Source organism: Nicotiana attenuata, unplaced genomic scaffold, assembly GCF_001879085.1.
Source record: "Nicotiana attenuata strain UT unplaced genomic scaffold, NIATTr2, whole genome shotgun sequence".
Taxonomy (NCBI): domain Eukaryota; kingdom Viridiplantae; phylum Streptophyta; class Magnoliopsida; order Solanales; family Solanaceae; genus Nicotiana; species Nicotiana attenuata.
Genome location: NW_017679145.1, coordinates 7003 through 18172, shown reverse-complemented (window position 1 = coordinate 18172; position 11170 = coordinate 7003). Strand labels below are relative to the sequence as shown.

Genomic DNA, 11170 nt, shown 5'->3' with positions numbered 1-11170 from the left:
AGTGAGACTACATTACCTAAAATTGTTTGGTTATATCTTACATGAACTTCAAAATGGGCCGATCTATGCATGATATTATGATAGTTGAACATGATAAGAAGATAACCAGCGTTTGTGGTCCAACGGTTAGGATAATTGCCTTCCAAGCAATATACCCGGGTTCAACTCCCGGCAGACGCATATTTTTATGAATTTTTTTCATTTTTATTTTTTGTTTCTGATCCGTGTTTGCTCATTTACCTCAATTTTGGGATTAGACTGGGTACTGGGTCTGTTGTTGTTTGTATCAGTTGGATCAGGCAACGTTCTTAACAAATATGGTTCGATAAATGATAACATGCTCTAGCGTACAAATTGAGACTACATTACCTAAAATTGTTTGGTTATATCTTACATGAACTTTAAAACGGGCCGATCAATGCACAATATTATGATAGTTGAACATGTTAAGAAGATAANTGTTACAAAATCCGGAAAAATACGACCGACGAATTTTACGGAAGTTCCAGCATAAGTATACTCGAACTCCCGTAAATTTTAGGGGAGTTCGGCATAATTATGCTGGAACTCCCGCAAATTTTACGGGAGTTCCAGCAAGTATAATTGTCCAGTATAATATACTGGAGTTTGGAGCACTGGTGCTCCAGTCTCCCGCAAATTTTACAGGAGTTAGCAAAGTATACCGGTCCAGCATAATATGCTGGAGTTCGTACACAAATGCACCAGAACTCCCGTATATTATACTGGACCGGTCCCTGTTGCAGCAAAATAGTGGCTATTTTTCATTGACTTGGTAAACGCTGGCTATTTTTCATTGACCAGTGTGAAAACTGGCTATACCATGATATTTTAACGAAGAACCAACGACTTTCGGCCTACACTGAGGGATATGCGAGTTTTGCTAGATTTAAAAAATACACTCATGTATGCTTCTGTTAAGTCTTTCCTTTTCTCGTTCAAACTAATCTAAAGTTTCAAATTCGAGTTCTAAGAATGATTTTTTTTTTTTTATCAAGAGTATTTCTCTATTAGATGGGCCATATGCAACGTGAAATCGGACTTATTAAACCGGTGGGTACCGAATATAACATTCTTTCCTTCTCTCAAAATCATGCAAGAAAATTGATGCTAGAATAAGGGGAAAAGGGAACAAAATGAAAAAGGAGCTGACAGAAATAATGAGGACTTGGGGATCAGGAATAAGGAAGCAAAAGATTTGGGATCATTGGCAGGGACGTTTGCGTATTGGTCAAGACAAATTGAAAAAAGAAAGCAAAGTCATGGGAGAAAGAAATGATCAATGTGGTTGATTGACGTTACTGAGAACTGGCGCTACTAGAAAAGGACTATAATGCGCACAGAGAAAGATGGTTACTGTTTTAGTGCTGACAGTTGAGACTTGAGTGTTTTGGTAGTGATATGGTGATCGCAGGATATTTATATCAAAACACAAGTGATAATTGAGATCAAAATATACATTTAAGTAAAATTATTTAATAATAAAAAAAATGATTTATAAACCAGATGCCATGGGGAATCATGGAAACATGGCTCGTTGTAGCCTGACGATTTCAAATTTTTTTTTTTTTTTTTAATTTCAACCAAGTATTGTTTTGTGATAGTACTCAAGGATATAAACTACATCTTTGACAATCTACCTCAATCAGAAGCACTTCAAATTTTTGCACTCTCAAATTTAAAAAGCTACTTGTAATCCCAAATCGTCGTAACCTGCTGGACTGCAAATTGAAAAATCAGAGTTAAAAACAAAATTATAGAGGTTACAAGCCTATGTGTATAAACTCTCTAACTTGGACAAGAGCGACCGATGTCATGAGCACAAGCATGTTTAGGACTAGATTCAATAGATTGAATTCCGGAAGGGGCATGCACATTGAAACTGCATCACATATTGGACAGACCAGAATCACGCTGCAGCTTCCAGTACTGCTTGAAACTGAGAAGGCACTCGGAGCAAGGGAGCTTGGATTTCGCCTGGTTTACCTAGCTGACCACAGGCGGCCATTTGATCGTCTCCTCTACTCAATCGCAGAAGCACAACACATCCTGCTTCAGCAAGAATATTTCTGAACTCAATTATCTTCTCCTTTTTAGTGGGTTTGAAGAAGGATCCAGAATGAGGGTTAAAAGAAATCAGGTTAATCTTGCATGGAATACCCTGGACAAGATCGATTAGTCTCTTTGCATCCTCAATACTGCAATAAAATTTCAACAGTGAGAATCTAAAGGATACAGAAAACAAAGATAATCTCATATTCTGCTTGATTGAGCAAGCCAACTGATTCTGAAAAAAAAAACTTGTATCTAGAGGGGAAAGCAAGGATGTGGCTGGGGAGAGGGGGCTATGGAAGTAAACGAACATCCGTGTTTCTCTTCAACCATGGAAACATCAAAAAGACATGCAGTTTTCAAATCTTAAGAGAAACTCAAAGAATCTCTAACATGAGAGGGGCGAGTGTCCGGAACTGACAAAATTGTCGGTCACTATTGGAAGACCAGGGAATGGGAAGAGTTAAAAATTTGCAGAAAAGTTGAAGAGAAGTCCTGTTGTGTTCGGAAGTTGGCAGCTTATCTTTAGTTAAAGGTGGATGCGAATGCATTCGTATTCTAGATATCTGGATATTTTTGGGAGCTTTAAAAATGGATCTCAAGTTTAAATTTGAGGGAAAATTCCTCCTGATGGATCAACTGGTAACCTAAGAAACAACCATGGTGAAGATTTGGAAGACTGATTTTGACACCAAACAAATAGCAGAAATTATAGCATATTTCAGTAGAAAGCTTGAAGAAGAATATGCTTTTTGTCTTTTCTTTATCTGTTTAGTTTGCCCAGATACCATTAAGTTCTTTTATATTTCGGTTAGTTTAAGTGTGTCCCAATTGACAGGACCAAAACCCTTTTTTACAAAGATAAAGGACAATTTATGTTCAAGAGATACACTAGGGACTAAAGTAAGTCAATCGCTATATATCAGGGACTACTTAGGTTTTTATCTTGTAGAAATGAAACAAGGTATGTACCTATCATTAACTCCGGCAAGCATTACATACTCAAACAGAACTTTGTATTTATGTTTTGACTGAAGCTCTTCTCTTAATGATCCAAGAAGCAAGTTCAAGTTAAATTTGCGGTTAATTGGCATGATCCAGCTTCTAACCTGCAATATTTCATTAGTGTGAATCAGAACATGAAGCTATTTGTTTATCCATTTTCATCCCAAGAATTAAGTTGCTCAAGGGAAATACCTCATCAGTTGTAGCATTCAAACTGACTGCCAAAGCACAATTAGACTCGCGAAGAAAGCGCTTAAGCTGGGGCACAAGCCCACTTGTAGAAACGGTGACCTTCCGAGGACTAAAATGCAGCCCTTGTTCATCTACCAATATGTCTGCCGCTTTTATGACATTCTCAATGTTGTGAAGTGGTTCTCCCATTCCCTGTAGTCAGTTATTTGATCATACTTTTTTTAAAGAAACACTTGATTGTTTAGGAAAACAGGAAAATAATTAAGGAAGAAGGGACGAAAGGTCTTTCATTCTGGCATCTTGTTAACATAGAGCCAAAATCTCAGGCAAGATTTTGTAATATTAGTGTGGAAGAGAAGGACTAGCTCCAGTCAACCATGTTGCATAGTTGAACAACAGGGAGCAAAATGAATAATAGGCCTAGGAAAGGCCGCGAAGAAGACAGGGTTTGGCAATGTTAGTGAAGTGGCTAGGATTTGGAAAATTAGCAAAGCCGGCCACATTGCATCAAGCAAGAGTATTTAGCATTCCAGAAGTTAATAAATGGTAATACTGGTAATATTTTAGGAGGTACGTATAGAAAAAGGAGATCATGTTCAGTGCAGCAAATCAATATATCGTACACATACCATAAACACGACATTGCTAATTGGGCCAACTTCACTGGATAATAACCGCCGAGCTAAAACAGCCTGCTCAACTATCTCAGATGTAGATAAGTTTCTCTTCAGACCCATTCTGCAAAGTAGATTCATGTACTTAAATGAAGGGAGCCAATTCAGGAGCTGTAAATTGGAAAAACAACCAAAAGGCTAAAAGGCTGCTAAAGCTTACCTGCCAGTGTAGCAAAACTGACAATTCATGGGACAACCTACTTGACTAGATATACAGACGGTGTTCCTGCCGCTCTCACAAGGTATCACAACAGTTTCTATTACCAGACCATCTTCCAACTTGAATAACATCTGTAAGATCCTGTGAGTTATATGCATTAAGTGATGAATCTAAAACAAATAAATGGCATCACAGAAACTATAAATATGAAAATATTTCAAATTCTACATAAGGCACAAGCTATGTCCACCTTTTTAGTTCCATCAGACGCTGTCAAAATATCCTTCAAGTTTAACGTCTTAAATTCAGCATGTTCACTCAACATTTTCCTGAAATCTTTATTCAAACCTGAAAAATAATGTAACATTGGGCGAAGTCAGCTGCAAAGCGCATATGAAGGAAGATATAAGCGAAATTCAGAATCATTTTCCTTCCAAACGCAATAAACTCATCAACACTTTCAGCATAGAAATTTTGACAGCAAGAGTATATGTACGGGAAAGCAAATAAACCTTCTAGTTCCTCACTGCATTGCGCCCAAATATTAATATTATTCCCGTAAAGACGTTTCCACAACATCAGAGCCTGAGCAGGCCTATAACCATGTGACTGAACCCATTTCTGTTAAACAGAAAGCAAAGCACCATTAGTAACCATGATTGGCATTCAACAATAGAATCAATGTCAAAAGTCCAAAACAAGAGTGGTGCTTAAACCAAGATAAACCATTCTCAATCTTGGAACTTTCCTAAATAATCTACAAGGTTAACTCAAAATACACGGAAGGAACAACCGAAGTACAAATACCATGAGCCAGAGCTTAATCTCAAAAACGCAAAGCAAGTTTGAATCACTATCAAGATTGTAACTTTCGTAAAATTTCAACAAAATACACAACAGGAACAACCGTAATACACATACCATGAGACAGAACGCAAAACAAGTTTGAATCCTTAAGCTGTACACAAGACCAAATCACTATAAAGATTGCACTTTCCTCAAACATTCTCTTTTTTTATAACCGAGAAATCCCATGAGTGCCTGTGATGGTTCGGACCTTGACAGATAATTGGTCCACCCCTCTACCCTTCTCCAGTTAAATACTAGGCTTTGGTTTGTGGCAGGTGATGTGTGTCTAACCCACACATCACAAGCTGCGCTCTTACCAGTAGAGCAAAGCCCTGGTGGCAATACTTCCCTCAGTTACAAACCTGGATAACTAAAATATACAGCAGGACCACCCGAAATACAGTTACCACGTGAGTGATCCTAATCTAAAAAACTCAAAGAAAAGTAAGTTTAAATCTTTAAACAGGTAAAGAAGATTAAATAACTACCAAGATTGCAACTTTACTCAAATTTATACAAGGCTAACACCAACAACTGATATACACATACCTCAAGTTCAGCATATCTCATCTCTTTCAAAACCACTTTTGAGTCGTTCATAGGATACCCATTTTGGCCATCACCTCCTATATAGAAAAGGACAAAGAACAAAGTGAATACATAAAACAAACAAACAGAGACAAGAATAAGTGAATACATGTCTGTTTGTGTAAAGGGGTAGTTACCAGAAGATATAGGAAGTTCAGTCTGAGGTGTTGGATGAACATGAGAGGAGGGAGAAGAATGTTGAGCCGACGTAATTAAACGATAATGGAGAGTGGTGAAGATGGGTGTTGTTGTTGAAGGAAACAGCTTTAGGAAAGATTTGGGTTTCAATGGACATTTTGTGTAATTGGGGAAGGGAAAAGATGTTCCAAACAAAGCAGAGCTGCCGCCGCCGGAGATGCGAATTCGCCTCATCCTCACACACCCTGTCATCCCCAGCCGCTGCACAGATTTTGTCAACTGAAACAAAGTCTTAGGGAGTGAAATGTGCTTTTGTTCAATGAATATTATGAGGTAGATACAACACAATCAGTGTTTGTAGTCCAAAGGTTAGGATAATTGCCTTCCAAGCAATCGACCCGGGTTCTACTCCCGGCAGACGCATACTTTTATGAATTTTCTTCTTCTTTTTTTTTCTGATCAATGTTTGCTCATTTACCTCAACTATGGGATTAGACTGGGTACTGGGTCTGTAGTTGTTTGTATGAGTTGGATCAGGCAAGGTTCTTAACAAATATGGTTCGATAAATGATAACATGCTCTAACGTACAAAGTGAGAGTATATTACCTAAAATTGTTTGGTTATATTTTACATGAACTTCAAAATGGGCCGATCTATGCACAATATTATGATAGTTGAACATGTTAAGAAAATAACTAGCGTTTGTAGTCCAACGGTTAGGAAGACTCGGNCACTGATCAGGAAAAAAAATGAAGAAAATTCTTAAAAAATATGCGTTTGTAGTCCAACGGTTAGGATAATTGCCTTCCAAGCAATAGACCCGGGTTCGACTCCCGGCAGACGCATATTTTTATGAATTTTCTTCATTTTTTTTCTGATCAGTGTTTGCTCATTTGCCTCAACTGTGGGATTAGATTGGGTACTGGGTATGTTGTTGTTTGTATCAGTTGGATCAGGCAAGGTTCTTAACAAATATGGTTTGATAAATGATAACATGCTCTAACGTACAAATTGAGACTACATTACCTAAAATTGTTTGGTTATATCTTACATGAACTTCAAAATGGGCCGAACTATGCACAATATTATGATAGTTGAACATGTTAAGAAGATAACCAGCGTTTGTAGTCCAACAATTAGGATAATTGCCTTCCAAGCAATAGATCCGGGTTCGACTCCCGGCAGACGTATATTTTTATGAATTTTCTTCATTTTTATTTTTTGTTTCTGATCAGTGTTTGCTCATTTACCTCAACTGTGGGATTAGACTGGGTACTGGGTCAGTTGTTATTTGTATCAGTTGGATTAGGCAAGGTTCTTAACAAATATGGTTCGATAATTGATAACATGCTCTAACGTACAAATTGAGACTACATTGCCTAAAATTGTTTGAGTATATCTTACATGAACTTCAAAATGGGCCGATCTATGCACAATATCATGATAGTTGAACATGTGAAGAAGATAACGAGCGTTTGTAGTCCAACGGTTAGGATAATTGCCTTCCAAGCAATAGACCCAGGTTCGACTCCCGGCAGACGCATATTTTTTAAGAATTTTCTTCATTTTTTTTTCTGATCAGTGTTTGCTCATTTACCTCAACTGTGGGATTAGACTGGGTACTGGGTATGTTGTTGTTTGTATCAGTTGGATCAGGCAAGGTTCTTAACAAATATGGTTCGATAAATGATAACATGCTCTAACGTACAAAGTGAGACTATATTACCTAAAATTGTTTGGTTATATCTTACATGAACTTCAAAATGGGCCGATCTATGCATAATATTATGATAGTTGAACATGTTAAGAAGATAACCAGCGTTTGTGGTCCAACGGTTAGGATAATTGCCTTCCAAGCAATATACCCAGGTTCAACTCCCGGCAGACACATATTTTTATGAATTTTCTTCATTTTTATTTTTTGTTTCTGATCAGTGTTTGCTCATTTACCTCAATTGTGGGATTAGACTGGTTACTGGGTCTGTTGTTGTTTGTATCAGTTAGATCAGGCAAGGTTCTTAACAAATATGGTTCGATAAATGATAACATGCTCCAACGTACAAATTGAGACTACATTACCTAAAATTGTTTGGTTATATCTGTGAGCACGTGATTTTTGCCTCGCTTGAAATATTCCTATAGAATTCTTGAAATTAGGATTTTTCTTTCATTATTTGAATTTTAGGGAATTAATTGCATGATTTTTGTTTTGTTTGCATTTTTGTGTGCATTTTTAGTTGGCATAATCTAAAAAACAAATACCAAAAATAACACATTTGCATTTAGAACCCAATTTTATATTTGTAGGTTTGTTAGTTAATTAATATTACAGACATAGAAGAAAAAATAACAAAAATAGTCATTTTACATTTTTTTGCTTAGTTTTCTTTTTAAATTAGGATCTAGTTAATTTTAGAAAATTAATTAGTTTAATTTTAGAGTTAAATCAGGTTTTTGTTATTTTTAATTTTGTATTGAACAAAATCAAAAAAAAAATGAAAGGAAAAGATTCAAAAGAATTAAAGAAAGGTCTGTCTTGGGCCAGTCTTCAAATAAATCACCAGCCCAAGCCAAACCCCCATCACCCTGACCGAGCCCCAGGCCCAAACCCACGCACCCTGACCCGGTCCGATTCCCCAGCCATCGAAACGACGTCGTTTTGATTTAAACAAATCCTAGCCGTCTATGTTTTGTTGATCCAACGGACCGCAACTCACCTATCCCAGATATATAATTGTCCAAAGACGCCCCCTACCCCCCTCCGTCGTCTCTCTCAAACCCCCCCTTTCAAAACCCTAGAGAAGCCAACCGCCCTAATATTCTTCGTCAATTCCGCCGGCGGCGATGACACAAACTACGCCGATGGCTCCCAAATTCACACCATACCTTCTCCTCCTCCTCCTCCTTCCAAATCTAAGTTCACTTTTCTTCAAAACTCGCCCAAACCCCTCGAATCTTCTTTTGAAGTCATGAACCCTAGCCGCCGCCTTTGTTCTCCGGTGGCGCCGCCGCCTCCAAACCACTTCAAAACAACACCACATGCCCCCTGTGCCTCCCTCACGCTTAATATGTCACTAGTTTCCTTCGAATCTATCCAGAATCATTCAAATTGTAAATCTGAGTTCGAGCTTCAGCAGTTCAATTAATCGACCCAAGCCTTTGTTCTTCGCGATTTAGGAGTTGATTCACTACAAATTGATGTTGTTCGTTCGTTCTTAACGAAGAATAAGTGATTAGCATCAATTTCATGCGAATCAGAACATCAAGAGGAGTTTCAAGTTTAATCAGTGAGTGTTCTTAAATTTCTTTGTTTATCTGTAAATGTTCCCTTTTAAGCATTAGCCTTCTGATTTTGTTTTGCTTTCATTCATCTTTGGTATTTCTTCTTTTTTTAGGTTTGATTTAGGGTCTGATTGGTTTTGATTACATTTTTTGTCATTTGATTTGATTTCAACCGTATGATTCCATGTTTAACTACTGCGCATTTTTTTGATTTTGATATTCTTCGCAGTGTAGTTTCAGCTCTATTTGTTCGATTTTAGCTATTAGTTTACTGGTTTTATTAGTTTAATAATAAATCTAGCCTTAGGATGTTGGTTCAATTAGAATTGATTCTGATTATAGCTGATCACTGCAGTTCCTTGATTAATTAACCAGGGGCTGGTTTTAGTTTAACTAGGTTAGTAGTTCTAAGTCAAATTAGGGGCAATATAGGTAATTCAATAAGAGAAATCCTGCAAGTAACCAAATTGGAAACCCCTAGAACATTCTAGATGGGGTTCCAATTAGAATTTTAGGAACTTAGTAGTGTAACTTGGGCCACAAGCCAATAAATAAGGGACTAATTAGCTAAAAATTTGAAAATAAAAGAGGGACTTAGGTGTAAATGAAATCTGAAGGATGCCCTAAGTTTTGCCTATAAAAAGGCATGCTTATTGCCTTGTTTCACAAGTTTTCAGCCTCTAAAAACTCCCCCCAAAAAGTTTCTATAAGCTAGAGAATCTGAAAATTTGAATTTCAAAATCCCAAAACCAAAATTTGAAATCTGAAAGTTTGAGAGTCTAAAAGCCTGAAAAGCTACTGAAAAATTAAAAAAAAAAAAATTCAACGAGAGTTTAGATACATAGACATTAGATCTTAGAGAAGAGAAAAATCCGGAAAAATCAACACCAAAAGGGTTTAGGAATCCAACAGAATTACTGTTTGCTTTCAACTGGTTGAAAAATGTTTAAAGTTGTCCATTGAAGTTTGGTGTTGGATCCAGCTGGGTCACTATTCAATTAGTTTGAATTTCAAAGCATTTCGAGTCACTAGCTGGGTTACTATTTGCTGCTGATTTCCTCTACTACTTGCTGATACTTCTGCTATTTTTTTTTTTTTGCTTCAATTTCCAGGTATTTGCCTAATCTTCGAATAGCTAGAGGTTATGGACATATGTAGTTGATATCTGGTTCGAACGAAAGGATGTTCCAAGCTTGATTGCATTTTCTGATTCCTTGTCTTGTTCACTGGATTTATATTAAGAAATGTAATCCTATATGTTGTTTCAGTTTACTGATTTATGCACTTGAAGTGTCACATTGTTCAGTTAGCCAATAGTAAAAGCAACAGGCATGCGAATTTGACATTATACAACATGTTTGCTGTGGACTGTATTATTCCTTTAGTTGAATCCTGTTTTAAGTAGTTAAATCATGTATAATTAAATTAGGATTCCTGTAAGAATAGCTTTGGATTAATTAGTTGGATTGAGGGTAGTGTAGAACGTGTATTAAATCTGGAAGCAGGCCCATTAGATTCAATTGCTCAAATTTCATTTTAGTCTACTAATGTACCTCCGGTATCCTGGGCCAAAACACATGGGCTGTCCTTTTAGAAATATGTTTCAATTGGTTTAGTTGCTTTAAAATGTGTAGTTATTTTAAAATCGGATCATGAGCATGTTTAGTTGTTTGGTTGTTTAACATGTTTTAGTTATTTTAAACCATTTCAGTTGCTGCGTTTGTTTTAATTGCTTTAATTGTGTTAAATAGTTTTAGCTTTTGAAGGAAATCGTTACTGCGATAACTCCAAACTCAAAAGAGGATAGACTAAATTCAGAATCAGACTGTTATACTTGTGCCAACAATAGGCTGTCCAGGTGAGTGAATTGGGCCTGTTTAGAGGCCCAAAATATTAATCAGCCCTATAGTTAAGGCTTTATACGCAGGCAACTTCAGGAAATTAAAAGTTGAATATTGGGCCTCTCTTTCAGGCCCAGTTGTGTCACTTTAGTCTTGTATTTAGTTGCTAGATTTTAAACTCATAGCCCATATCTAGTCTTTATGACCTTAATCAATTAGTAAGATCTTTTTTAAAATAATCCTAAGAGGGCCATCTTAGATAACCCAATAGTCTATGACCCTTCAAGCTTTAGTCAAATATCCTTTAAAAATGAAATTGAGGTGCGGTGCGCCAAATAAAAATCACAAAATTGCGTGGCCCTCTTTAATT

The 11170-nt window shown here is 36.8% G+C and overlaps 1 protein-coding gene and 5 non-coding genes across 6 annotated transcripts; 5 read left to right on the top strand and 1 right to left on the bottom strand.

Annotated features, from left to right (window-relative positions):
• Positions 1–108: 108 nt before the first annotated feature.
• TRNAG-UCC lies at positions 109–180 on the top strand. The gene has a single exon. It is a non-coding gene; the product is annotated as a tRNA-Gly (tRNA).
• A 1479-nt stretch (positions 181–1659) lies between these two features.
• On the bottom strand, positions 1660–5983 carry LOC109221709 (dual-specificity RNA methyltransferase RlmN). Its single transcript, XM_019386173.1, has 9 exons — positions 5676–5983; positions 5500–5576; positions 4614–4722; positions 4352–4449; positions 4102–4232; positions 3897–4005; positions 3268–3459; positions 3043–3179; positions 1660–2216 (listed from the first exon to the last, which is right to left on the bottom strand). The coding sequence occupies exons 1-9, from the start codon at positions 5926–5928 to the stop codon at positions 1928–1930; spliced, it is 1395 nt and encodes a 464-aa protein (XP_019241718.1). The 5' UTR covers positions 5929–5983; the 3' UTR covers positions 1660–1927.
• A 44-nt stretch (positions 5984–6027) lies between these two features.
• On the top strand, positions 6028–6099 carry TRNAG-UCC. The gene has a single exon. It is a non-coding gene; the product is annotated as a tRNA-Gly (tRNA).
• Positions 6100–6450: 351 nt separating this feature from the next.
• Positions 6451–6522, top strand: TRNAG-UCC. The gene has a single exon. It is a non-coding gene; the product is annotated as a tRNA-Gly (tRNA).
• Positions 6523–7148: 626 nt separating this feature from the next.
• TRNAG-UCC lies at positions 7149–7220 on the top strand. The gene has a single exon. It is a non-coding gene; the product is annotated as a tRNA-Gly (tRNA).
• Positions 7221–7495: 275 nt separating this feature from the next.
• Positions 7496–7567, top strand: TRNAG-UCC. Its single transcript has one exon. It is a non-coding gene; the product is annotated as a tRNA-Gly (tRNA).
• The last annotated feature ends 3603 nt before the right edge of the window (positions 7568–11170 follow it).

What these genes read in the sequence shown, in the direction of transcription:
- LOC109221709 (XM_019386173.1), bottom strand. Translation starts at nt 5,928, where the DNA reads ATGACAGGGTGTGTGAGGATGAGGCGAATTCGCATCTCCGGCGGCGGC. An exon ending in TGAACTTCCTATATCTTCTG is followed by an intron (nt 5,577 to 5,675) that starts GTAACTACCCCT and finishes TTTTCTATATAG; the next exon opens with GAGGTGATGGCCAAAATGGG. An exon ending in CTTGCCGGAGTTAATGATAG is followed by an intron (nt 2,217 to 3,042) that starts GTACATACCTTG and finishes ATTTTATTGCAG; the next exon opens with TATTGAGGATGCAAAGAGAC.